Genomic DNA, 27,840 nt, shown 5'->3' with positions numbered 1-27,840 from the left:
CAGATATGGCTTCGGCCTTATAATTGAGAATATTTCAGACATGGCTTCGGCCTTATAATTGAGAATATTTCAGACATGGCCTCGGCCTTATAATTGAGACTATTTCAGACATGGCTTCGGCCTTATAATTGAGAATATTTCAGACATGGCCTCGGCCTTATAATTGAGACTATTTCAGACATGGCTTCGGCCTTATAATTGAGAATATTGCAGACATGGCTTCGGCCTTATAATTGAGACTATTTCAGACATGGCCTCGGCCTAAGAATTGTGACTATATCAGATATGGCTTCGGCCCTATAATTGAGAATATTTCAGACATGGCTTCAGCCTTATAATTGGGAACGTTGCAAACATGACTTTCGTCTTATAATTCAAGAATATTACAGATATGGCTCCGGCCTTTAAATTGTAATAAAGAAGGAGTATAAAAGAAGACAGACTAGGCTGTATGGCTAAGAGCCTTTGCCTTCTCCTTAAGGAGTAAATCAAACCAAAAAAAAAAAAAATTGGGTATGTAAAATTGGGAAAATATTTAATTGTAAAACGTAGTGATTATATTCTCTTTGTTTAATTGCTTCGTCGATATTTTCAGATTCATTTAGGAGTGATTATAAATTTTATCCCTGTTTTAGTCATTGATTCCAATTGATCATATTATTACACAATTGTGTTATTTCTCTCAATTTATTTACCGTATAAATTTCATTCAGTGTGGAAAATTCAAAATAAAAACAAACATGAAATTAATCCAAAATACTATGCAAATTACTCTGTTCCTTGTGAATCTCGTTCTTTTCACAAACTGTAGGTACGACTTATTGAAATAAATAGATTTTATCAGTGTCGTACTTTCATAACGAAGTTCAAATAAAATTTTAGGTTCCATTTACCGCAATTTGAAATATTTTGAAACAATACATGCAACAAGTTTAAAACATCATGTAGTAAAACGCGGTGCAAAGCTATCAAGCCACCCTTTTAATACAATCAAGGAAGTACATTTTAAGACTTTGGGCAAAGACTTCAGGCTTATTCTACATCCGCACAGCTCTGTGTTACATTCCAATTTTAAAGCATATACTGTGGATGGTGATGGTAAAGAGACTACTGTTCATGTTGGTAAGTTTAATTTACAAAGAATCATAATATACACCTGTATACAGATAATATAATATGTTCATAGAATAGTTTTTTATTTTATTTAAAACCATTATAAATTTATTCAGTACAATAGCGCTCTGAGGTCCTGGGTTCGAATCCCGGGTCGGGCAAAGTGATATTTGGGTTTTTCTGCTCAGTATCAGCCCGGAGTCTGGAATTTGTGCCCGATATGGCGATAGGCTCGCCCCCTATCACATCATGGGACGGAACATACTTGGCGAAAAGTGGGTGCCCTAGTTGCGCCTCTGCATACCCCTTAGGGGATAAATACGTGATGTTATGTATGTATGTATGTATTATAAATTTAAAACAAATTGAATGATGAATTCTATTAATGATAAATCAAAGTTTTACATTGTATTGTAAAATCTGGTTTGTATGAACAAATTATTAATAAATTTCACACTTTATAGATAGAGAAACTTTTTACTCGGGTAGAGTATTCGGAGAGAAGAAATCAGATGTTAAGCTTCACATGGAAGACGGTATCATCACTGGAATCATCCACACACCTGATGAAACTTATCATATTGAGGTAAATATATCTATACTAATATGTAAAGCTGAAGACTTTGTTTAAATGCAGAAATCTCAGGAACTAATAAACCAATTTAGATATTTTTGTTATTAATAGGAAACTATATTACTTTTGACCTCTACATTGTTTTATTGTAAAGGCATAACAGGATTGAATGGTATGGTGGTAAATGTTATGGATGCTTTTATTTGTTCTTGCATAGTATGTTTAGGTCAATACCAATGTATTCATTTATTTTCAGCCATCTTGGCGCCACTTGCCTCACTTAGATGATAAGACTATGATAACATACCGATCGTCCGACATGAGGTTATGGTCCAACACTGAGAAACCCGAAGAAACTAAACCACGCATTTGTGGTTATGTTAAAGAAGGAAAAGGTAAGATTTTACTTGAAATTTTCCACTTATTTCAACAAATAAGTGGAAAATTTGAAAACTTGAAATTTTCCACTTATTTCAACAAATAAGTGGAAAATTTCAAGTGACTTTCACTTCAAAATAAGTGAAAAAAACTCACAACAAACAAAGAGTTTTAAAAGTTGGTGCTTTTAACAATTTGCTATGATTTTATTTGAATCCAGTATTCACTAAGTAGGTACACTCACCCACAAAAGTAGTTGAACAAATTAAATTTGTAAAATGCTTGTGGATATTTTCTTTAATTGAAATATAATTATTTTGTTAAGATTGTAAAATTTATTTTAATGAAGAAAAAACAATTAATACAGACAAAATTTAAAATTAGAATTTTGAATTTGTTCTGCTACTTTTGTGGCCGACTGTACATATCAAGTCAGTCCACTCACTGCATCAGTCATGTATAGCATGCTCAGATACTTTTAGTTTGTATGTGCATTGTGGGGTTTTGTTTTACTTTATGAAAAATAAAACCGTCTGTCATGCATCACTTTTAATTTGGCATCCTATGCATGATGAAGGATAACAGAGGTATTTAATATATATAAGTATCTCCACGTTATGGTAGACAAAGTTCCTTCAATTATAATTTAAGGCAGACATTATTTGAAGTCAAGATTTTAAAAGATAAATTTTATACTTTTGAATTGAGTCAATGATAATAAATTTCTTCAATGTAACATTTTGTGGGCTCTATATTTTAAATACTTATGCTTATGTTTTAGAATTAGAAAAAGATGAAGATGATGATGAAGAAGGAGATGAACATTATAATATAGAATTAGAAAACGAAAAATTGGAGAAAGCCAAATATTTGGACTATGCAAACATTAATCACACGAATGAACATCGTGTAAATGGCACCGAGGGCCGCGCCAAGAGGACAAAAAGACAAAGCGATTATGAATACACGCCCACTAAAACTAGATGCCCTTTACTTCTTGTGGCAGATTATAGATTCTTCCAAGAGATGGGTGCCAGTAATACAAAAACAACTATCAGTTATTTGGTAAGAAAACTTTGTAAGCAATAGTTTTTTTCAGTTTTTTTTTTAATGTGTTATTAACATATTCCCTTTTTTTAGATTAGTCTTATTGATCGTGTTCATAAAATATATAATGACACGCTGTGGCAAGATCGGCAGGTAAGTCATAAGGTTTAAATAATCAAAAAACTTGTATGAATTATAAACTCTAGTTTTTATTTATTTTCTATTTATAAATGTGTGTCTCAGGATATGGATGGCTTCAAGGGCATGGGATTTGTGATAAAGAAAATACTTGTTCATTCTGAACCAACACGGGTGAGAGGAGGCGAAGCACACTACAACATGGTCAGGGAGAAGTGGGATGTTCGTAACTTATTGGAGGTATTCAATTTTATTACTTATGGTTTGTCGTCGAAAACCAAGATTTACTCACTGTCTATATAGTGAAATAAATATGTAGTAGGTAAACTAAGCTTAATTAAAAAGCTAAAATTTTTGAAAGATTTCTGGAACATATTGCATCCAGGCTATACTTGGTGTAATTTTCGAAGGTATGTTTAGCAGGATGTGATTTCCTCATATAATTTGAAAAAATATATTGAAGCAGCATGTCACGCAATCAGTTTTTGACCTAAAACATATTTGTAGTTTATCAAGTATGTATGTATTCACTCGTAAATGTTTTTTATATGTTAAATTTTCATTGCTGTACAGGTGTTTAGTCGCGAGTACTCTCACAAAGACTTCTGCCTGGCGCATCTGTTCACCGACCTCAAGTTCGAAGGTGGAATCCTCGGTCTGGCTTACGTCGGGTCGCCGCGTCGGAACTCTGTCGGCGGGATTTGTACTCCCGGTATTACGATATTATATTCTATACTTTTATAGTATAAAGCAGATTGTTTAAACGCGATATTCTCAGGAAGTAATGAACCGATTTTGAAGTTTTTCATTAGAAGGAAGCTATATTACTCCTTCAAGTGCTATAGGCTACTTTTCGTCCCGGGAAATATATATCCGGACTTATATACCGGGAAAACTATTTTGCGCGGCCGTAGTAGCGAGCAAAAGCTAGTTTTAAATATAGTGAAATATAAAGTCAGGGCTATAATATAGTGGGAAAGGGAGAAAAATATAGTCCAAAAACGAATTAGGAATCTATCAGGGACTTGTTATGTTGTAATACCTGCCTTTAAAAGGTTTAAACATTCCCAGGAATTATTAGGAATTTGGAAGAACACTGCCAGTTGCCTTTGTGTTCAGGCAAATTTGATTTAATATTTCAAAACTCTTACATAATCATATATTTTGGTAGTTTTCAATAATAATTTATAAGTAATATTTATATTTTAATGTTATGTTTTACCCCAAATTCCATTCTGATTTTATTTATAATTTAATCCTTTTATTTTTTGTACTATACTTTGCGTTTGTTTTGTTTTCAGCTATTGCGGTGCCTTGTGTGAGTGTTTTTTGTTTGTTTTATGTATTGCATTACCGTGTTGCTTGTAGCTTTATTTATTGTTTGTTATGCGTTGTTGAACATACTCATGTATACTTAATTTATGTATGAATTGTACTGCCACATGTTTATTGCATAAAATATTTGATTTATGTCTATGTCCATTGTCCATATCTTCTTCCGCGATTAATTAACGAAGTTTTATTTATACATTGACTAATATGGTAAAGTATTATTTAGTAGGTGATCGTTGTTGTTTATAATTATTTTTGACTTGGTTTTGGATTTTAATTTTAAATTTACGGAATTAATCCTGTAATTATTATTAGGGCTTATAAAAATAATTATAGACATCCTGCTAACGATAATAATGAAATTATTTGTCTTTATATTAACATGGTGATATTATCAAGACAAGTACAAGGTTGCTGTTTGGCCGTATATTCGGGGCGCGTATGCATGGTCATATAATAGGCCCCCTAATGACGTTAACATAGCGACGTGCATTACTTATAAGCGTCATTTGTTGCGTGCAAAACTAATCAACTGTCGCACTGAAAACACATCAGTCTTGCTAACACAACATAAACGCTTTAATGAAAACATTACTATGAATAACCCACTTTTTTACGAAAACATAACTTTCATAAGATTATATGTCTATATCATTCGCCAGAATACTTCAAGAACGGGTACACGTTATACCTGAACTCTGGTCTGAGTTCGTCGCGCAATCACTACGGGCAGCGCGTGATCACGCGCGAGGCCGACCTGGTGACTGCGCACGAGTTCGGACACAACTGGGGCTCGGAGCACGATCCTGATGTGGCGGAGTGTTCGCCTGCCGCCAGCCAGGGAGGGTCCTACCTCATGTACACGTATAGTGTCAGCGGGTATGATGTAAATAACAAGGTACGTGTTATATTTTGTACGATTTAAGTATACATAAAAGTGTCTAATCATACTTTTAAGAAGTTTTATAAACGACGTCCTGTCCTAATAAAATTCAATTGTATGTGACATATTTTTTAGTAACCGGTAACATTCTACATTGCATTGCGGTAACTATCACCTGATAGCTGTTATAATTAAATTAAAAGAAATCAATCTAATATCTTGACATGTTGGTAGCTCTAGTTGCAATGAATTAATTGATTGTAGAAATAATAATTTGATTTCTCCAGTTTTAAATACTTATCGTCAAGCATGTTAAAACTATTCGATGTTTGCAGAGATTTTCCCCGTGCAGTCTTCGCTCGATAAGGAAAGTTTTACAAGCGAAGTCTGGACGGTGTTTCTCCGAACCAGAGGAGAGCTTCTGTGGAAACTTACGTGTTGAGGGCGGCGAGGAGTGCGATGCTGGGTTACTCGGTGAGTTTTTGGTAGTCTACGCGAACACATCACGCCTTTATCCCCGAAGGTATAGGCAGAGGTGCAACCAGGGCATCCACTTTACGCCGTGTTCCTGCCAATGATCCGATAGGGGGGGATTCTGCTCTGTATCAGATCGGAATCTGTAATTTGTGCTCAATATGGTGTTAGGGTCCGGCCTTATTTCGTTATACGAAGGTATAAGTGGGTGTCATTTTTGCGTCTTTCTCATTCTCGTTATTTCTTCGTTGGTGATAAAAAATGTGAGTATATACATAAACTGTGTGTACTAGTTTGCGTGTGCGCATATGTGTGTGTTTTCTAGTTAAACTAAAAACGTGTTTGGGGTTTCCCATCAGCAGCACATCGCGAACCTCAGCCTTTATTCTCTATTCATCGCGCTTTGGATGAATTTTCGTAAATTCCATCCATTAACCCGTGTAGTTGGTCAGTCAATGTTAAGAAAAATGTGGACTGTAATCATTTGTGAGAATTTATTGTGGAATAAACAATAAGTAATTGTCTTTTACAGGCACCGAAGACAATGACATGTGCTGCGATAAGAATTGTAAATTAAGGAAAAATCAAGGCGCTGTTTGCAGGTGGGATATTATGAAATCTATAACGTACTTAAAAAAATGTAAAGAGATAGTAATAATTTTAAAATAAACCCTTCTTGGACATGTCTAATATATATATATTTTTTTATATTTCACTTCGTTATATTATTGGTAGTCTTTAAATTATGAATTTAAAATGCAGTGACAAGAACTCTCCATGTTGTGCGGGTTGCGTGTTCGCGCCGCCGGGCGTGGTGTGTCGCGAGGCGGCGCACTCCGCCTGCGAGGGAGAGGCCACCTGCAACGGCGCCTCCGCCGACTGTCCAAAGGTAATTACAATTTCTTTCAAGGCATTGTAAAGTTTTACAAGTGTCAAGTATCTTTATATTAGATCTTGTATACCTGTAATGTTTACAGTAATGGAATATAATATTTTATATACACTGCTTCGGTGGTGTAGTTGTATTGCGGTACGATTGCCCTGTCGGGTTTTCGGGTTCGATTTGGGTTGAGTAAAGTGATATTAGGTTTTTTTTTTATGCAGTATCAGGCTGGACCCTGGCATTAGAGATATATAATATGGCAATCTGTTCGTCCTATCACATAATGTACTTCTGTCGCCCTTTCATATATTATAAGTGTTTGTACCAATTCCACACGACGAAATTGCAGGCCCTGATAGTAATTTATGTTTCAAATTGCGAAAGAAGTTAGTTGGTTAGCACAAGTTTGAAAAACATTTTCATATAATGAAATAATTTGAAGCTGTATCATACACTAGCTTTTGCCCGCGGCTCCGCCCGCGTTATAAAGTATTTCGGGCTAAAGTTTTCCGTTATAAAAGTCACGCTATATATTTTCCCGGGAGCCTATGTTCTTCCCAGGGTCTCAAACTGTCTCCATACCAAATTTTATCCTAATACGTTGGGTAGTTTTTGAGTTTAACACGTTCGGGCAGACCGATGCAGCGGGGGACTTTGTTTTATGATATATTTTTGTATAACTTTTTAAGAGGAACAATCCCGTCATACATTATTGTTGCATAACTTTAACCGTTTACGCAGCGCACGCAACAGAAGCTCTCAAAACTAATAAATTGTCCCCGTTTTTGCATCATGTTTCATTACTGCTCCGACCGATAGTTCCTGAGATTAGCCATTACTGTTCCGCTCCTATTGGGTATAGCGTGATGATATATAGCCTATAGCACTCCACAAACAAAGGGCTATCCAACGCAAAAATAATTTTTCAGTTCGGACCGATAGTTCCTGAGATTAGGCATTACTGCTCCGCTCCTATTGGGTATAGCGTGATGATATATAGCCTATAGCACTCCACGAACATAGGGCTATCCAACGCAAAAAGAATTTTTCAGTTTGGACCAGTAGTTCCTGAGATTAGCGCGTTCAAACAAACAAACAAACAAACAAACAAACAAACAAACTCTTCAGCTTTATATAATAGTATAGATAATCCTGGTCCCCCCTCCCCCAGGCGCCGGCGATAGCGGACGAGCACGAGTGTGCGGAGCGCGGGCGGTGCCGCAACGGGACGTGCGTGCCGTACTGCGAGACGCAGGGCATGCACAGCTGCATGTGCGACATCGGTACGCGTACTTTTAATACCGCCTTTGTATTATATACTGCATACTGCCGATCACAGTCCTCTTCTTCACTGGGAGTGTTTCAGCCTTCAGTCCACCATGTTGGTCTAGTGCGAATTAGCAAACTTCACATACGTTACAAATTCGGTACCCCTATTGGTAGTTCTTAATTGTTATAATAGGTGTTCTTTATGGATTTCTTACGGATGAATTATTGTTCATTATTGCTTTACTATTCGATTCTGAATTAATAGTAAAATTTATGATATTGTTTATATGCAGTTGCGGACGCGTGCAAACGTTGTTGCCGTAAAAGCCTGAATAAAACATGTTTCCCGGTGGCGCATAACGACATTCTACCGGACGGCACTCCCTGTATACAAGGATTTTGTAATAAGGTAAAATAAAACTTATTGTGTTCATTATTATTTGATTAGTTATTATTGCATGTGAAAGATATGTATTGGAAAAAAAAATATTGCGTAGTTTCGTTTATTCGAAAAATTGCTAATATATTCCTTCGTTTTACCTATTGTTAGAGTTACGTTTTAATTTCATATTTTTCAGGGTGTATGCGAGAAGACAATTCAAGACGTTGTAGAAAGGTTCTGGGATATAATTGAAGATATAAATATTAACAACGTTCTTGGCTTCCTGCGGGACAACATTGTGGGCGTCGTAGTGCTTGTTACTGCGTTTATTTGGATACCGGCCAGTTGCGTCGTAAGTCATAATTTATTTACATTTTTCTCCATGACAAATTAATATTACTTAAGGTGGTAGCTCAAGGTCCATTTTCATACATTTTGTTTCGGCTTTAATCTGGGTAACTAAACAAGTATTGGCAAGTAAAGAATTTAAATTCACGTCTAGTTAGTGATTAGTTCTCGCAGTTGAAAGAAAAACGTAAAAATAATTAATAATCATGGATATTTCTGCCTTTAAAATTTCGTCATATTAAATTTTAACTAACTAGACGTGAATTTAAATTCTTTACTTGCCAATACTTGTTTAGTTACCCAGATTAAAGCCGAAACAAAATGTATGAAAATGGACCTTGAGCTACCACCTTAATTTTATCTCTCCAGCCCTAGATAATACCTGTGATAAGTTATACCAAGTCTTGCACTTTATTAGTGATTGCTATAAAAGATTAACCCCCTTATTCATAAACGTTTTTATCTAAGGACGGAGTAAAGCTGTGATAACAAGCCTGTTTCTCAGTGCCCAACGGCACTGAGAAATAGACATAGGGCCGTTGTGATTGGTTATTATTGTTGTATTTCAATATTAGCCAGTCACAACGGCCCTACGTCTACGCACTGCGAAGACTGCCATGGCGTCAGCACTGAGAAACAAACTTGTTATCACAGCCTTACTCGGTCGTTAGATAAAAAACGTCTATGAATAAGGGGGAATATAGATGTTATGTTGTTGTTAGAGACTGCCTCACCACCGTATTGTTATGACCTTAACAATCGCGGAAGTAACAATCTCATTAATTATATTAAAAAAAAAATGTAATTTTTTCCAAACTTCAACTCAGAATCATTCATATAGACGTCATATAATTTTCGTCAGATTAGTTACGTGGATCGGCGGCGGCAGCGACAACATCAGAAATATTTGGACTGGGAGCGGCAGCACGATTTGATACATCCGTCGTCCCCGCGAAAGATCGTGCACACGCGGTAAGTAACATTGCTTCCTTTCTAGTGAGAACTATTCTTTTATTAAAAGCTGGCGTTGAGCGCGAAATGTCTTGCAATTGTGTTCATAATCGAGGGAGTGGCAGGCACCTAGTACGGTTATCAAATCAAACGAATATAATTTGTGAGGAAGCATAGCATGTTGTATTTATTTACTCTCTTGTCCCAGGTATTCCTGACCTTTTCATTTAAACATTTGTAAAGTTTTTTGTGTTTATGTTTTGCTGTCATTACAGATTACCAAAACAAAAACCACCGGGCATCAAGGCTACCATTCAAGGCAGCAGCCAATTGTAATTTATCTCCAATAATTTGAATAATTGTATTAGAAGGTTACAATTAAATAAAACATTTTTTTACATTAATAAGTGTAATTATTTGCGTAAATATCGTTTACATGTGAGCTATATAAATAAAAGTGAAGCAATATAAATTATAATATGCTTGTGCAAACACTGGGATTTAAGCTATATATTATATAAACGATATCGCTGGCTTACTATTTATTACAAGTATCATTGTTATTTTTTTGCATAAAATGAATGTATTTCACATTATAATTCTGTCTTTTCCATTAAAAAATTAATTAGGGAAAAGTAAAAAAAATAATGTTTTTTGTAATTTTTACCGACATGAAAATCTTAAACTTCAGTCATCCAACACAAAAATGAATATAGGATCTTGTATTAGTAGCCAGCGACACATCAAATCCTATTTCTGAAGCGTTTAAAGCTTCGTATTTTATCTAGGATTGACACTTGGAATTTAGTTGAGAGCTGTGGAGGTGAGTAGAGCGACGCCTCGCTCGTAGAAGGCGTGGGGTTCTTGTCCGGGCGCGATGGGCAGACGCACCGTGAACAGCAGCTCTGAGCGGGCGCTGTTCAGGTACACCGGCAGGGTCAGCGTCTGCGCACCAGTTGCTGGCTCCGGCCCACTGTGAATAAACAATGATGTAAATAAAGTTCATGTCTTAAAAGGGGAGTAAAACAATGAGTGAACAATTGTGTCACGTGATGATTGTGATTGGGTGATGAGAATGGGTGGTCTGTCTTATCGCAAATCATACGACACAAATGGGCGAGCGTGTCATGTTTCATGTTATGTTTGTTTTGGACAGTTATCCTATTACGACTTCATATTTTATTCCTAAAATAAAGATTATTGATGATAGTGAAATAAAGCTATAAAAATTCGCCCATTCACTAACTTCTATATTGTTATATAAAAATAAATAAAATAACATACCGGATCCAAGTAAGCACCGTGAGAGGCAAGTCGACCATGATGGTGTTGGTGAGAAGGAGGCGATTGCCCTTCACAGTAGCACCCTGTAGTTTCAGACCAGTCACCGAGAATGACCATTCAGTTTGAGCGTTTTCAGTTGGAGTGCCTGGATCTGGGATCGTCACCTACGAGATAGAATAATGGTTATTGTCTTGTGGACTAGAAAAATAATACAAAAAATTTTTTTTTTTTCACAAAATGTTACCTGCAAATGCAGTTCTTCAAGTGACCAGGAGTTGGCTTGAGCAACGCACTGGCGAGTCGCAGTAATGTAAGCTTCGGGGTTGAGAAGACCTCCAAGCCACACTGGGATGCTCTGTAGAATTAAAGAAAATTAAATAATTTAAAATTCAAACTACGAAAATGAGACTACTTGGAAAAAGAAGTCTTTGGTTTTAGGGACAGCCACTGATGTCTTATAGCTGGAGAAGTAACATGATTATATTTTTTTCTGCAGTGCGGAAGTTATCGTCTAGCCACCCAAGAATAAGACGAAATGTTTATAAAAGTTTATATTTATACAAACTAAAACTGCCTAACAATCGCATTAGAGGCTTGTAAGACATGTTTAGTTTATCGATATATTAATAGGCGGGTGTGTGTACCTGCAGCCGCTTGGCGCCGCTGGCGGCGACGGTGTCGGAGACGTGTGCGAGCTGCTGCACGCGCTGCGCGAAGTCGCCCACCCACTGCTGCACCGTGCAGCCGCGCGCCACGGCGTAGCGCCGCCACGGGCCCGGCAGCATGCCGCGCACCAGCGCGCCCACCATCGCGCGCGTCTCGTTCGTCTGCTTCATCGAGCCCTGCACAAAATTTAAACATCACACCAATCTATACTATTATATAAAGCTGAAGAGTTTGTTTGTTTGTTTGAACGCGCTAATCTCAGGAACTACCGGTCCAAACCGAAAAATTCTTTTTACGTTGGATAGCCCTTTGTTCGTGGAGTGCTATAGGCTATATATCATCACGCTATACCCAATAGGAGCGGGGCAGTAATGGCTAATCTCAGGAACTACCGGTCCAAACTGAAAAATTCTTTTTGCGTTGGATAGCTCTTTGTTCGTGGAGTGCTATAGGTTATATATCATCACGCTATACTCAATAGGAGCGGAGCAGTAATGGCTAATCTCAGGAACTACCGGTCCAAACTGAAAAATTCTTTTTGCGTTGGATAGCCCTTTGTTCGTGGAGTGCTATAGGCTATATATCATCACGCTATATTCAGTAGGAGCGGAGCAGTAATGGCTAATCTCAGGAACTACCGATTCGAACTGAAAAATTATTTTTGTGTTGAATAGTCCTTTGTTGTGGAGTGCTCAAAGTTATATATCATCATGCTATGACCAATAGGAGCGGAGCAGTAATGAAACATGTTGCTTAAACGGGGAAAATTATGAGTTTTGAGCGCTTCCGTTGCCTGCGCTGCGTAAACGGTTAAAGTTATGCAACAATGATGTATGACGGGATTGTTTCACTTAAAAAGTTCTAAAAAATATATTATAAAACAAAGTTCCCCGCTGCATCTGTCTGCCTGAACGTGTTAAACTCAAAAACTACCCAACGTATTAAGATGAAATTTAGTATGGAGACAGTTTGAGACCCCGGGAAGAACATAGGCTCCCGGGAAACTACTACTTTTATAACGGAAAACTTTAGTCTGAAAAACTTTATAACGCGGGCGGAGCCGCGGGCAAAAGCTAGTACTAGTATAAAACTGGCCACATAACTTGAATAATAATAATAATAATATCAGCCCTGTATTATATACTTCCCCACTGCTGAGCACGGGCCTCCTCTACTACTGAGAGGGATTAGGCCTTAGTCCACCACGCCGGCCTAGTGCGGATTGGTAGACTTCACACACCTTCGAAATTCCTACACAGAACTTCTCAGATGTGCAGGTTTCCTCACGGTGTTTTCCTTCACCGTTAAAGCGAACGATAAATTCACAAAGAATACACATGATATTTTCGAAAAGTCAGAGGTGTGTGGCCTTGGGATTTGAACCTGCGGACATTCGTCTTGGCAGTCCTTTCTACACCCAACTAGGCTATCGCCGCTACTCATACTTGAAAAATATTTACTGCAAAAGTAATAGGTAATTCTGGAAAAATGTATATCGATATCGATGTTTCCGTCAATAATGTATAACCTGACAAATTTAAACTCTTTATCAAACTAAAAAAACACACACCTGACAGATAGAAATGACGCAGCGTAAATCATGCAACACTTGTTGCAACAGCGATGCTCCAGCCGCCACCTCGCGCTCGAAGAAACGGTACAACGGGTCCTTGATGTTCTCCACAGTACGACGTAACGTCTGAACATAATAATATCACGATTCCGATTTAAATCTAGAAAACCTTGCGGAATGTAATATATCGAACGTATATATAATATGTATATATTTGAACCTCTGAATTCCAAAAAGAAACTTACACGAGAATTCCAAATAGACAAATAGACATATCAATATTTTGTACCAGTTCTATTTGGTGTGTGAAGTAAGAATAAATTGTTAACAAAGTATCTTACCGGTAGCTGTTGCGGCAGCAATTGCAACCAGTTGGTCGCAGTCTGGTGCAGGACCTTCATCCAGGCAGGTCTTCCATCACCCAACACTACGGAACCTATTTGAGAACACAAAAATAAATAAATATCTAGCAACCAGTGGTTGATCGATGCTGAATATGGTGACGTGATAGAGGTATGATAGATTGACTCGATTAGAAGGTTGAAAATTGTTTTATTAGAACTTCAGAATAAATATTGTGTAGAAAACAAAAACTTACTAGGATCGTGGTCTTGGGTTGCAGCGTTGTATGCGAGTTCTTCTTCGTCTTCCAGCTGTTGCATCTTGAGCAGTTTCGACACGAGGTCGCTACCTTGTGTTGTGAGGAGCACCTGGCGACAAATTACCAATAATCATACTTTTATTGGATTAACCGAAGGAGACGAGGTTAAAGCGATATACTAATTTAGAATATTGAGTTTCAAAAGATTATCTGCTCTTTTTACTGGTAACTTTAGGAGTTAATATAAAATATCAAAGACTATTTAACTATGAGTTTTGTCTTGTGTACAATGTTATTGATTACTTATAAATTAGATATTATTTAGAAACTACATTTCGCTGACCTTTTCTGCGTTGTTGGGTAGTCCGAGCCATGAAGGAGTTTGCCGGTCGGATAGTTCTTCAATCCATTTCAGGAAGTGATCGCGTCGGTTGCCGTCTGGCATTGTGATATGGCGTTGGTTTCCAGACGCCTGGAATAAAAATTATTTATTTAATAATTATATAATGATTTCTTATATTTACGCGAATGTTAGACATTGTAATAAAACTATTATACGGATTTTATCGCGGTTTTTTATATTATAATTTTCTCGCTACGTTTCGAAGACTGCAGCCTTCGACGTCAGTCTGCCCCGTGACCACGTAGACTTCGAAACTTTAAGTAGACACATTTTTTCAAATTTATTTAAATATGTAATATATGCTGTTAATAATTACTGGTGTTTCCATTTGGGATCAATAAAGTTTTATTTTATCAGCTTTCTTTTCTGTCTTCGCGACCAAAAATATGAATAATGAATTTCTATTTGCAAATATAAACCGAATACACTTACCCCATCAACATTAGCCACGAGAGCGAAGTCAGCCTCAAACGATTTCGGAGTGAACAGCTTGCACAAGAAGGAGTGCAGCAGACGTTGATCGAAAGTGTTGTCGATCTTGCCTCCGTAGATACATTGAGACAGTAACGTCACCAGAGCTTCCCATGGTACCTTCTCAGGTGGCAGGTTAGTGCGACCCTGTCACAAAAACAATGGAATAATTTAAATTTAAAAATATTAAAAAAAATTACAATTTGTAATACATTAAAACTAAATATATTTTTACGGTGATGATAACTCTTCAAAAATATCTGGAGAGTACTATTAATTTAGAAATATATATATTCTAAAAGAATAGTTTCTATTTATCATAAGGAAAGTTAACAATACCATAGCAGTAGCGTCAATCCATGTGTCGAGCGTGTCGCAAGCCACACGCAAGTCGGACTCGTTGAACTCGTAGTACTTAGCCCAGCCCAGCGGTACGTAACGCAATCGCTCTTGTACGATACCTGTGGGAAACATATAATTTTTAAATGGATACATTTTTTTATCAATAGATGATAATGTGTATTTTTACAACATAATTTTCTTTTATTATGTTCATAATTTAAGGCAAAATAAAGGATGACAGCTTACCGTGGAACCAAGCCAATAGGAAGTACAGCCTCGCGCGTTCCGATGGAGGTTTCATCATACGAGCTGCTGGGACCTATAACGATAATATAATTTATAAAAAGGTAAACATTATTTCTTTAAACTCGATAGCGAGAGTGGACCAATCAGAATAAAGTTTATTTGACATATTTACAGTTGTTTTATTTTAATTGGTTTATTATTCGGATCGATTAGAAGACAACTATTGAGTCCGATAGAGTTCTGCCGATAGGCGATTACATAATTACTAAAAACTCCTTAAAACTTACAGTAACAAAAGTCCTGAGCAAGTTGGCTCGTATGCCGGGCGGCGGCTCGAACACAAGTACGCGACCCGCGCGCAGCAAGTTCACGGGCAGTTTGGGGCTGATCTCTGTCGTAAGGAACAGCCTGAAGTTCGGGTGAGGCTGGAGAGAGTGCAGCTTCTTTTCTAACTGCACCAGCCATACAGGCGCCAGGTGGACGTTTTTCAGCATCACCCACCTGTGTAAGGTGCATATTGATAAAATTAAATAATGAATATACCTGAGGAAAACAGCGACCGATTATACGTGGACCTTGGTAAATATATGGGCGACTAGTGCAGCGTAGTTAGTAAGAGCGGAATAACTTATAAATATAAACAATGTTTAGATAGACATAGTGTAATCTTGTGTTGAGATATTTTTTTATTGATGAACTTGGGTATGACTACGAGGTAGGTACTAGGCATAAGTTGATTCGTTTACTCACCGTCCGGTCTTGCAAGCTGTGTTAATAGCGCGCTCAGCTTGATTGAACCCTTCAGCGGAACCGATGGCGATACTAGACAAAGGTTTGTTCATTTCAGTCGCCATGTCGTCCACGCGGCCTGTGAAGTTGTGTGGTTTTAAAATAATAATAATAAAAAGTCAAATACTTTAAGGCACAGATCGTCTTTTTCTAATTCGGTTATAGTATATTACAAAAAAAATATCATTAATATATAAAGTAAAAAAAAGAAAGAATGAGTATAAAAAAATATATAGTTATGTAATTTTAAGCCTTATTTACCGCTGGCGTCATATCCGGGCACGGAGCACAGAATGGCCGGGGTGGTGGCGTTCAGTTGTGTTTCAGTGATCGAAGCGAGGTCCAGCTCGGTCTCAGCCTTGGCCATGAACCCGCTGCCGAGCACTGCCGCCGCCAGTTGAGTCGCCGCAGCGATCACACGGTCGGGACGGAACGCCTGGTATAAGTTAACAACTGTAATACTTGTGGTCTATCTTTGTCTGTAGTTATATGTAGATTTATAAAAATATATTTTTTTTAAATTAAGAATTGCAACGCGGTATGATTTAGTAAAGTTGCATGTCTGCAAGCGGGATGTTTCGTGCGTGGCTTATGGACTTAAATTTCTCGAAGGGATCCTTCGGTTATATTGATCAAGATTGGAGTGGGTTACGTGTGTGTGTGCGTGTACGTGCGTATATGCGCGCCTGCGTGCGTACCTGTATGAGCAGCAGGCGGTACATGGCGAGCGTGTGCGGCGCGGGCGGGTGCGCGGGCTCGCCGTCCCACAGCGTGGGCACGCACTGCTCGGGCGCGGCCTGCGACAGCCACGCCGCCAGCTCCGGCAGCTCGCCCGCCTTCTCCAGCAGCCGGCGGAATGGAGGCAGTCTGCAGAACGGACGGGTTACTTTAGATTATTATTACCAAAAAAGATCTACGTGGTCTTTTTTTTTTAAAGAATATGTTGTATTTTAATATCTTTGTCGCAGGTTAATTGCAATATAAGGTTTTTATGACAACAGCATATATAATTTCTGTTACAAATTTTAGCGTAGTGAGAAAATGTAATAAATTTCTAGGTAATGTTAGGAGAGTGGATTTCAAAATAATAATATATAAAATCTTAGAATCAATAGTAATTAATAAAGCCATATATCTCACCTAGAGCTAAGTCGTTCAGCGGCATCATGTTGTTGATGAGTGAGAGGGTCGAGCGGCGCGGAGTGCGACACGAAGCCCTCCTTGCCGCGCAGGAACACCGCGAAGGACCGCTCCAGCGTGTCCTCGGCGCCCGTGCCCTTCAGGTGGATACGGCAGAGCAGCAACGCGAATGTGAGCCGGTCTGTGTGCAGCATGCCGCGGGCGACGCGCTCGTACACCACCTACGAACGATAAACATTATTGTATTTGGAAGACACCTGAAGTAGAGCTGTTTCTTATATGTTTTAAAACTGGAATAACGCTGTTTATACAGGAGTGACGTAAGTGGAAATATTCAGTCAACCTGTTTCAACAATTTAATCTATTGGTAATGCCAAAACGTTGGTCACGCCGCTCTCATACTAAAAAATAAGTATAACATTATAATCAATTTACAGCAATATATGGGGTATTACCGTAAACAGTTCCTCGGTGATGATCTTCAGCCTGGCGGTGTAGTCGGTGACTCCGTTCAGCATGGGGCACACTAGCACGGAGCTGAATATGTCCAGGAACATCTTCAGTGAATACTGGTATAGGAAGTGTACTTGGTTGAGTGAGTCCATAGTGAAGTAGATGCTACTGCATGCCTGAAAAAAAGTTATATATTTATTATTTTTTTTAACATATTAGTAACTTTTCTCTCTTATTTATTCCTGAAGAAACGACTAGTGCGTTTATGATTTGATGAATTTATTTTTCGTCCTACGATATGGTAGAAAGCGAGCTTGTCACTATGTCAGACAAAATATGATTTTTCTTATAAAAAAAAACAAAGGCTATATTTTGCGCCATACAATTTAAAAATTTAAAACTTATGTATATTTACTTGTGACAGCGGTAGGTACTGTTGGCTGACGGTTTCGATTTCAGCAATGACCTTGTCGGTTTCTTCCACCTGGAAATAAAAAGAATGCTCAATTCTATTCTTACAAACAGCTAGTAGTAATAACGAAAGAAAGATTATTTTACCTTTTGACCAATGTCATCGGCTTCTTTCTTCAGCGTCTCTAGGGTTGCGATAACGGAGTCGTCATCAAGGATTTTACCCTTTGCATCGTTGAGCGCTTGAAGCAGTGACTTCTCCAGTTGGCGCAAACGTAGGTGGAATTCACCTAAATTGGGGGGAAAATGTAATATTGTTTTTTCATAATACAATTTTATAAGTTGTAACTATGGCCCGTGAATTTTAAAAATTACATAAAATTTTAGCATATTTAATGTTGATTAGTTATTTATCTAATGCTTTACGTTGTCAATACATGTGATCGAACGGCAAATACCCAATACTAGTGGCAGCTTGCCAGCTAGCTAGCTGGCTAGTATTATTTCCGCGTTCGACTTAAATATTAAAGCACTTATACACAATTTTAAAGATGGGATGTTCAATTATTGTTACATTATTTTGTATCCCCTTTATTCATAGAGGTTTTTATATAAGGACGGAGAATTGCAGTGATAACAAGTCTGTTTCTCAGTGCTGACGGCATGGCAGCCTTCGCAGTGCGTAGACTTAGGGCCGTTGTGATTAGATAATATTGGGATACAACTTGAATCTAATTGGCTGCCAGATAAACAAAGCTGAACAAACAGCAAGCTCTCAAATAAACAAAGCTAACAGACTTGTTATCACAGCAATGCTCCGTCCTTAGATAAATAACGTCTATGAATAAGGGGGGAAGTATATACAGCATGATATTTATATTACCTTGCAATTTGAGCAGGTCAGAGCGCTTGGTGTCGATGTCAGGCCGCTCTGCCTTCAGCACGCGGTGCAGGCACTGCGACTGCAGCGACGAGCGCGTCACCGTGAAGTTCACGAACGTCACACGCGAGCACATGTCCGGCGGGAACTCTACCGTTGGATCTCTGTGGGGGAGAGATTATTAAATTTAGCCTCGCGCAATTTAAAAATATCCTTTAAACATTTTAATCAAAATGGTACCAGTTTTCTGCTATCTAATACGATACATGATTCCAGTTTCCGATTAAATAACTAAAATCAGCTTTAACATTTAGCCCCGTATTAGTAAGGCTGTATACGTCTGACATAACAATGCTATGTTCTGCTTTCTCTGACTGTAAAATGTCACTAAACATAGTAAAACAAAATTGTAAACAGCTGTCACAACATTAATTAACAAGGCGATTACCATTTTCTAGGAATATTTACCTGGTGCTGAGGAAGATGACGAACGAGGGACTAAGATCAATGTCCTGGTCTCCGAGCGTGATGAGGACTCGGCCGCCAGTACGACGTAATTCGCGATTGAGCACCGGGTTCAAGATCGGATCGTAATTCTCCACATCCTGTATAAAAAATATAAATTAGCAAACTTAATTTCAAGATAAGTACCGAACATTATATTTTTAAAAACAGCACGAAGGAAACAATTTTAAGCAAAAAGTAAAGAATATTGGGCTATATACATACATAACATAACATACATAACATCACGCATTTTATCCCCGAAGGGGTATGCAGAGGCGCAACTAGGGCACCCACTTTTCGCCAAGTATGTTCCGTCCCATGATGTGATAGGGGGGCGAGCCTATCGCCATATCGGGCACAAATTCCAGACTCCGGGCTGATACTGAGCAGAAAAACCCAAATATCACTTTGCCCGACCCGGGATTCGAACCCAGAACCTCAGAGCGCTATTGTACCGGACGTGCAATACAACTACGCCACCGAGGCAGTATTGGGCTATAGAAATATAAAAATATTAACTCACTTGAACAAGGAGTGGGTTTCCGAATCGAAGTGCAGACTCCAAATTCTTACGGAACGAGTCATCCAAGAACGATGTTTTAGTAATCTTGCGTTCTTTGAATTCTCGCATAATGAATTCCGTCGCTTGTCCAGAAGGATCGATGATAAGCGGGTAACGGTTGAAGCGCTGGAAAAATTAACATACATTATATTTTTCAAAATATACGCTAACAATATTAAGTAACTTAAGAATATTACAAAAAAAAATATTTTTACAAAAAATAAATATGATTAATTATAACACGTTCATTCCAAGGAAATTCCCATACTTATTTCTGTAAGTTAGTCGAGAACTTACCCTGAGCATAATAGCGTTCTCGACGCACAGTTCATCGCTGGGCAGCGCATTGGCCTGCCAGCGGAGTCGCTCGTCGGGGTTGCTGAGATACTCGGTACGCGCTATGTCCGCACGATACTTAATATTCGCTGCGGCCAAGTGGGCGGTCCATGTCGAGAATAGATTTTGACGGTACTGTAATCAAGATATTCATGAGGTCAGTTTTGTTAATGATATATAAAATATTCAATAACTATATTTGTACAAGATTATAAGGTTTTGACGTTGTCCGTAGTAGAACCTACATGTATTTGGACGTTAAAAAGGAATATAGATATTGTCTCTACTTACGTGTTGATCGAAGTATCCTCCATAAGCGATGAAAGCGGCAGACAAGAGTACGTCACCAACAATGGTGCTCATTTGCGACCTGAATGTCTCTGAGCTTGCCTCCCAACGTTCACGTTCAATTACCAAGCTCTTCAGCAGGGCAATCGATCTATCGACCTGGAAAATTTAAATCGATTATAATTTTAAGTAATCGATAATAATACTGACGTAATATTTATTGTATAAGAAATATATAAAGATATTTTTACACTACTAATACTACTACTGCTTACCTTAGCCTGTACATTTTCAAGATCGGTCTTGATGGCTTGCGCTTGGCTGATGAGCTGCGCGTATTCCTCCTTGTATGAGGCGATAGATTTCTCAAGCTGACCGATGAGCTCACTCACTTCATTGCCAGCCGTCACGTTGCTTTGCGCTCGGTCTTCCAATGCTTGAAGTTCGTTACGAAGAGGTTCGACACGTTTCAACATGTCTGCGTATTCGATCTAAAATTATAAGCCAATTAATTACATTAGAATCGACTGAGTTGATTGTGAAATTTTGTTTGTGTGTAATCGATTGTGGTTAAATCAAGTAATCTTATTTTTTCGTTATAGTGAATATAAATTATAGAATAGTGTTGTTTGAACTTTAAAGAGTGAAAATATTATTAGAATTATATTGGAAGCTGTAGCATACCTGAGCGATCGCCCATTTAACCATAGGACCGCAAGCCATACTGGCGCGGTTCACCTTCTCGAAGTTATAATCAGGGTTACTCAGGTAACGAGTCCTCATCTTTTCGCGCACGTCGTCACTAACAGACACACATAATCGATTAAAAACATCAACATATTATCGAATGATTTTACGTGCTAACGTGCAATGCCAATGAACCAATCTATGATGTGAATGATACTTGACCCTATCCCGAAAAATAATCGACTCTCTCATGCATGTAATCCCATCGTATATCGTAAATAAAAGGACGTCACTTACCAACACACGGCAAACAAAAAATTAACAAATAAATCGCGAAATCTTCCAACAGAAGACACATTAGATAGCAAACAAAAATGGACAAAAATGAAAAGCTAATATCACCGTCAGTAGTGACACATCAGCTCCTTTGACCACGTTGACACACCTTATTTATTGGCAAATACATTCATGCTTCCTGTCCCTTTTTTCACAATTATTTTTTATCGACTAAATTGAAAATGATTAATTTTATTATTAGTTTAATTAATCAAACCGAGTCGTCTGATATGTTATTTTCGACTCTAAATAATTGTGAATATAAATTTTGTCGATATTGTTTAAGTATTGCAAGTGAAAGGTATGAGTGTAGACAATTTTATTGTTATGTTACTCGTCTAATGTATTTTTAACGATTTAGTTGATAAAATGCAAAATTTCAAATTATGCATTTTAACTATTAGATTTCGCTGTATGTGTATAGGTTGTGTATATTATTATTTTAATTTTTATGCAATATTTACTACTAACAGACCATCACCAAAACATTCCAATATTGCAACGTGCTTATTTTTCAGGCGCATCAAAATGCATCAAGACCAAATTACACAAACCCAAAAGCATGCATCAAGCATATCTTTGTACACTTTCTATACCAATTATTTCATCTCACATAGACAATTCGCTATAATTATTTAACATAAATTTTGCTATCAGATAATAAGTAGTTTTCGGCCCGCTTATGTGAGATGTAAAAACAGGTATATTAATATCACATTACCTAATACGCCAACACCAAAGAAACCAAGGAGGAAATAAAACAGGACGAGGAATGGATAACAAGCAGGCGGTGCTCACGTTATGTCCTCAGTGGAGAAATTGGAGACGATGCTGTTGATGAAGTTCTCGCGCATGATGACCGCGCGGATCGCCTTCCAGTCCGTGGCATTCTCACCCAGCAGCAGGCAGATAGACTCCAGCGCTACCTTCACTATCGCCGGCGGGTTGCCCATAGACCTCACTTCCACCAAATGCTGCTTCTTTATAGATTTCACCGCTGTATAGTACAAGTCGCGTAGCGTCGATGTTCCCGCCCGTCGCGTTCGTTTCGTCCGTCACCACCACGAAGCGAGAGCGAGATAGTACAAAAAAGAGAGAAACAAAAAAGGCGTTTAGCTGGTTTTCTGTGACCATGCGGCTGGCTGTATTATTTTAAGAGATAACTGTTCACTGCTACCAGCGACGAAGTCGTGAAAAGTGTTCGGCTATCTCGAGACTTTTACATAGATTAATCATAAAATAATATCGATAAATAAAACCAATGTCACTTTTCAACAGGCCTCATTCACTGAAAGAAACAAATATCAAAACAAAAAACGGTTACTGTTTTCATTGGTTAAAACGGATGTTAATCTAATCGTTCACGACAATGCTCAGCGGGGTTAGTCACGATATTCACGTTATATTAGTGTGCCTTACATAGATGCCATTTTACATTACGTACAGTGTTCACAGCGTTTAATCATAATATTAATAACAGTCACATAATGCAAGCGAGGTTTGCTTATATACAACAACAAACTTAACTATGTTCATTCAACAACAATAAAGAAAAATAAATCGTTCTCATAGCAGATAAGTACATCTAAAAATATAAGGAAAAATACGCAATAACTTATAAAGTAACAAGATTAACATTAAAATCGATGCATGATATTACATTGAAAGTACAAATGTCTTTGCCAATAAATAGGAATAAACGTTCAATATTCTAAATGACACTAATTAAATCTAAAAATTATAAATTCTACAGATGGTTTATTGCAGAATAGTTCGCTGTGAAGCTATAAAGATTTACACTCAAAGGTTCATAATCATCACTTTCTTTAGAAATATACGATTCTAAGCTCGACATTATTTTGGTCAAACTCACAGCGTACTATATCCACACAGAAAATTAAACAAAACTAACGTGATGTTCTCAGTCTCGAAGTTAACAATGGTCGATATGAAGTTGTCCTTCATGACAACCGATCGGATGCCCTTCCACGTGTCACCCTTCTCGCCGAGGAGCGTGCAAATCGACTCGAGCGCCATCTTCACCACCGACGGCGGGTTCGCCATCGAACGCACTTCCACTAATTGCTGTTTCTTGATCGACCGCACCGCTGTATTGTGGGAGCATCTTGACGTTTAATACTATTTGTCGTCGTAGTTAGAAATTTTGGCTATATTCTTTTTTGAAACATTGATTACGGATAATGATAAATGATAAAAACAAAAAATATATCTTCAAATTTCGAACTACGGCTACGTTATGATTGCTTATTGTTGTTTGTTTTGCTGCGTGAATGCATAAAAAATAAGTAGAGAAATATCGACTTATCGATGAATACATTAGCAGCATGTCTTTGCACACGTACGATTTTATTGAAATCCAACATTGGCATCTTTATACTGTGACTGTTGTTCAAAGTTATGTTAGGCAAAATCAAGCTACAAATGGGTAAGCAAATATATGAATACGGACTAACTACACACGGATTATTATCGATGAAATCCTGTCATTAGTCAAATAAACTGACGTAATAGCAGAATTTCGTTTTTATTGCCGATTAAATTATAAAATTTGGTAATTACATAATTTTGAATATTAAAAAACAAGTACAAATAAAAGTCTGTCAAATAACACAAGTCATTATTCTAGCTAGCATGCGAATGAAGTAAAAATTCAAACCGTTTTGTGCTTCAATGACAGCGGGCTCCACCTGCGCCAAGTCGGCCATCACATCACGACGTTTCGCCTCAATTTCCTTGGTTTGTTTCTCTAAAGCGACCTATATTCATAAAATAGTAATGATATTAATATTTCCAATAAGAACTGTAGTTAACATACCTTGGGTAATGTTAAGTGCAATAAGAAATATTGATTTATGTCAGACCTGAATTTCCTGGCTCTCGACTTTCTTCTTTTCGGCTTCTTGTTGATCTTTAACCATTTGACGGAGCTTAGCGTTGGCGGCCTCATTCTTGGCTTGCAGTTCCTTTGAGATTTAAATAAACTAAGTAAGAATACACAGATTATATTATTATATTATTAATATTTTCGATAAATATGTCGATAAAAATTACAACTTATTGATATATTTATTACCTTTACACAAATTTATTCCATGTATAATTTTACCTGCGATTTGACAGCGAGACTCTTCTGCATTTCCTCGACTTGTTCCACCGTCTCTGCGATCTTGCCTAGACCCACGTTCAAATGCAGTTGTTGTTCTTCGAGATCAGCGCGCTTCTCAGCGTACAGTTTCACCATTTGCTGGATGAAATCTAAGTAGTGCCTGAAAGATTTTTTATTGCAAATATCTAGTGTTATTTTACGTTTATAAATACCTTTATTTTTTTAATATTCCAAAGGGTATTAGTTTGGACGCATTCAAAATCAATTATAAATTTTAACATAGATAAGTTTAGAATAGTTTCATTGTTTTTTTTATATGTTAAAGTTTTGCATCAAAATTTCAATCTTTATTTTATTTTACATACATGAATTGAAAAACGTTCCATCTAGAAACAGTAAATGACATGCAAAAAATACGTAATGTAAAATATTTTTTTTGGCTGTCCTATAAAATAGGGCATTTGGTCGATATGTGTATGCGAGCGTAGGTACCGTGGCGTGATGGCCATGGTGCGGTTGGCGCGCTTGGCGAGGCGCGCGTTGGCCTGGTGCAGCGTCTGGTGCACGTACACGCAGGCGTTGACCACGGCCTCGCGGTGCGCCGGCCGCGCGCCCACCTCGCCGCACGCCGCCGGGAACGCCTCGGGCGGCGCGTACTCCGCGCACTCCAGGTCCATGCGCCGCGTGAACTCCTTGCCCACCTGCACACGACACACGACACACGACACACGACATTACCGCTGATCATACGCTGGATCATTTAGTTCAAATAAACTGCGTAGTTGCAACTTGTCTGTAACTTAATTATAAAATATTTCATTTTTTTAGATATATCAGGACCATTACATATTATTAAATAACATTCATCGACATATAAATGGGTCGAATCTTAAATTAAGGGATTTTATTGTCAATTTATCTACCGGTAATTTAATCGGTAAACACTACAAATTTTCAAAAAAAGAAAAAATATTATGAATTATATATAAGTACATAACTTACCGATAAAAGCTACAAATACTCGAAAAATTATATTTAATCGATAAATATAATATCGTAACTCACTTGGAACAGAGCGCCGTCACTCCAATCACCGAACCAGTTGAGCACACAACGGTTGAACAGAGCGGGCGAGGTAGCGGCGCGGTCCTTCAAACCTTCCGACGACGGATTCATAGTGAACACTACATGCAAATTGCGCATAACCTGACCCGTAAACCTAAAAACATATTAGAATTGTAATTATTCATGTTAAAGAATAAAGATATTTGTTTGTAACGGAATATTAATTATTAACCATTTATAAAGTTCATCATTGGAATCGAGCATCAAGCCTTCTCTCTGAGCGCCCTCTTTGCACTGAGTCATCAGGGCGGCGAATTCATCACCTTCGAATAATCCAGGCACCTAAAATTATTAAATAAAGCTCATATAGTCATTGTCATATTGGTTATCAAAAAGGGACACCATTTCAAACCCTGGATTGCTGGTTTTTACGAGTGAAGTTGATGAGGTTGACTTTTATCGAATTGGTTTCATACATTTTACTTGTGTTTTTGTATACCTCTCCGTTGGCCAAAAGCGTATTCATCCTCTCGAGGAAGCCGCTGTCCAGCACGTTGGACTCGTCGAGTATGAAAGCGACCTTTTCGTCGCGACAACCCGCGCGTCGCAGCACAGAACGAAGATCTTCATCGAAGTCGGCGCCAGTGTATTTATTGTGGACCTGCATAATTGGAGAATAGCGAACATTACTTCTAGTTCTTTAAATAAATTCTCTTTTGTTCTTAACAATTCGGGAACAATAAATTCAAGTACTAGAAGACAGACATTTGAGGCATGCTGAAGTAAACTAAGTGGTGTTTATTCGATTTTTTACATAATGTACTTCATCGTAAATATTAGTTCTTATTCAAAGTCGATAAGTTCTAAAATCATACATAAAAATTACAAGTATCAACGCACCTTAATCTGGAAGATGCTCAAGCCGTTCATCCAAGCGACGAAGCGACTGAGTGTCGTTTTGCCGGCGCCCGACACACCGATGAGCAGCAAGTGTCCCTGCGGCTGGCGGAATATACGGTCGATACGCAGCACGTGGTCCAATACCTCGTCGAACAGCACCAGAGGCACGTCCAGTTCTTCTTCGTAGAACACCTGGACAAATATAATATGTGAATTACAACATCAATCGATTGTTGATTTCGATAATTATTAATAGGTTATACTGAATACACAAAGGTTAGAGTAAATACGTACTTATAAAGAAGTATAACCCAATATAAATATTTGGTTATTGCATTATGTATCGATTATATTGAAATGTTGTCGATTATCGATAATCGATTTTGTGGAAGAGACTTTAAAAATAAAAACGAGATGATATTATTACCTTGAGCCTAGCTTTGACGTATTCGCGAAGTTGATCTCTGAGTACAGGCACGTAATCCTTGCTCAGCCAGTTACTGTACAAGATGGGTCGGGCCAGGGCTTGCTCTCGGTTTATACCTAAAAATATATTCGATTATTTTTTCAATTTACCATTACGATAACATTTGTAATAAAATCGGATAATTTTCTTTCTTTTTAATAACCTTGCAAAAATGTAATTAATCCATATTCGGTCATTGTGGGGTCGATTCAGAACGCAAGGTTATTTGTAAATATTTTTGTCTTCATATAGCAAGTTATTAGGGTTGTTGGGAGGTAAGTATTAATACCATACCCGGGAAGAATCGCATGGCGACGTTGTCGATGTTTTCGTCGGTCCATTGCCTTTCGCTATCTTCAACCAAACGGTCTTGGAATAGACGGAGTGCTTCGTGTGCCCACAATCTAACTAGACCTTCCACGCTCAAGTTATCAAGTGGCCTGTTAACAAAAATAATATTACTTCTTATGATTTTTATTTTTTCATCAATAGTTATTGGTAGTAACATTAAACTCTGCATAAATACTTTATAATT

The 27,840-nt window shown here is 37.8% G+C and overlaps 2 protein-coding genes across 7 annotated transcripts in view; one reads left to right on the top strand and one right to left on the bottom strand.

Moving 5' to 3' along the window:
- The first annotated feature begins 192 nt into the window (after window positions 1–192).
- LOC115440097 (ADAM 17-like protease) lies at window positions 193–10,176 on the top strand. Of its 3 annotated transcripts, none has more exons than XM_037436518.1 (17): window positions 193–513; window positions 883–1,122; window positions 1,578–1,699; window positions 1,944–2,082; window positions 2,847–3,130; window positions 3,206–3,265; window positions 3,356–3,490; window positions 3,824–3,962; window positions 5,245–5,480; window positions 5,801–5,939; window positions 6,472–6,541; window positions 6,702–6,828; window positions 7,994–8,105; window positions 8,385–8,500; window positions 8,670–8,825; window positions 9,684–9,793; window positions 10,048–10,176. In XM_037436518.1, exons 3-17 carry the CDS (start codon window positions 1,640–1,642, stop codon window positions 10,106–10,108), a joined length of 1,944 nt encoding a protein of 647 aa, XP_037292415.1. In that variant the 5' UTR covers window positions 193–513; window positions 883–1,122; window positions 1,578–1,639; the 3' UTR covers window positions 10,109–10,176. The 3 variants fall into 3 exon arrangements, with proteins under 3 accessions (XP_037292415.1, XP_030020121.2, XP_037292414.1); XM_030164261.2 differs by lacking the exon at window positions 193–513 and adding an exon at window positions 524–807; XM_037436517.1 differs by lacking the exon at window positions 193–513 and adding an exon at window positions 524–811.
- The window catches only part of LOC115440096 (dynein heavy chain, cytoplasmic), a 42,461-nt gene continuing 24,783 nt past the window's right edge, over window positions 10,163–27,840 (bottom strand). For 2 of the 4 annotated variants that reach the window (XM_030164258.2, XM_030164259.2), the window contains 37 exons: window positions 27,600–27,745; window positions 27,267–27,382; window positions 26,840–27,031; window positions 26,439–26,600; window positions 26,172–26,281; window positions 25,940–26,093; window positions 25,367–25,575; window positions 24,875–25,034; window positions 24,630–24,731; window positions 24,425–24,524; window positions 22,546–22,744; window positions 21,409–21,526; window positions 21,000–21,215; window positions 20,728–20,883; window positions 20,398–20,571; window positions 20,062–20,226; window positions 19,500–19,636; window positions 19,035–19,195; window positions 18,299–18,441; window positions 18,156–18,224; window positions 17,743–17,916; window positions 17,288–17,508; window positions 16,846–17,014; window positions 16,409–16,583; window positions 16,109–16,226; window positions 15,646–15,859; window positions 15,359–15,431; window positions 15,110–15,231; window positions 14,732–14,917; window positions 14,240–14,368; window positions 13,894–14,005; window positions 13,637–13,731; window positions 13,293–13,421; window positions 11,701–11,898; window positions 11,301–11,411; window positions 11,057–11,220; window positions 10,163–10,745 (listed from right to left, as the gene is read on the bottom strand). In XM_030164258.2, the coding sequence (XP_030020118.2) occupies window positions 10,577–10,745; window positions 11,057–11,220; window positions 11,301–11,411; window positions 11,701–11,898; window positions 13,293–13,421; window positions 13,637–13,731; window positions 13,894–14,005; window positions 14,240–14,368; window positions 14,732–14,917; window positions 15,110–15,231; window positions 15,359–15,431; window positions 15,646–15,859; window positions 16,109–16,226; window positions 16,409–16,583; window positions 16,846–17,014; window positions 17,288–17,508; window positions 17,743–17,916; window positions 18,156–18,224; window positions 18,299–18,441; window positions 19,035–19,195; window positions 19,500–19,636; window positions 20,062–20,226; window positions 20,398–20,571; window positions 20,728–20,883; window positions 21,000–21,215; window positions 21,409–21,526; window positions 22,546–22,744; window positions 24,425–24,524; window positions 24,630–24,731; window positions 24,875–25,034; window positions 25,367–25,575; window positions 25,940–26,093; window positions 26,172–26,281; window positions 26,439–26,600; window positions 26,840–27,031; window positions 27,267–27,382; window positions 27,600–27,745 (5,548 nt within the window). In that variant the 3' untranslated portion in view covers window positions 10,163–10,576. Of the gene's footprint in view, window positions 10,746–11,056; window positions 11,221–11,300; window positions 11,412–11,700; window positions 11,899–13,292; window positions 13,422–13,636; window positions 13,732–13,893; window positions 14,006–14,239; window positions 14,369–14,731; window positions 14,918–15,109; window positions 15,232–15,358; window positions 15,432–15,645; window positions 15,860–16,108; window positions 16,227–16,408; window positions 16,584–16,845; window positions 17,015–17,287; window positions 17,509–17,742; window positions 17,917–18,155; window positions 18,225–18,298; window positions 18,442–19,034; window positions 19,196–19,499; window positions 19,637–20,061; window positions 20,227–20,397; window positions 20,572–20,727; window positions 20,884–20,999; window positions 21,216–21,408; window positions 21,527–22,545; window positions 22,745–23,659; window positions 23,856–24,424; window positions 24,525–24,629; window positions 24,732–24,874; window positions 25,035–25,366; window positions 25,576–25,939; window positions 26,094–26,171; window positions 26,282–26,438; window positions 26,601–26,839; window positions 27,032–27,266; window positions 27,383–27,599; window positions 27,746–27,840 lie in introns of all 4 variants that reach the window. The other 2 variants (XM_037436515.1, XM_030164260.2) reach the window with 2 other exon arrangements.

Source organism: Manduca sexta, chromosome 8 (genome assembly GCF_014839805.1).
Source record: "Manduca sexta isolate Smith_Timp_Sample1 chromosome 8, JHU_Msex_v1.0, whole genome shotgun sequence".
In the NCBI taxonomy this organism is placed as follows: Eukaryota; Metazoa; Arthropoda; class Insecta; order Lepidoptera; family Sphingidae; genus Manduca; species Manduca sexta.
The sequence above is the reverse complement of the archived record's forward strand: the minus strand, read 5'-3'. Positions and strand labels throughout refer to the sequence as shown.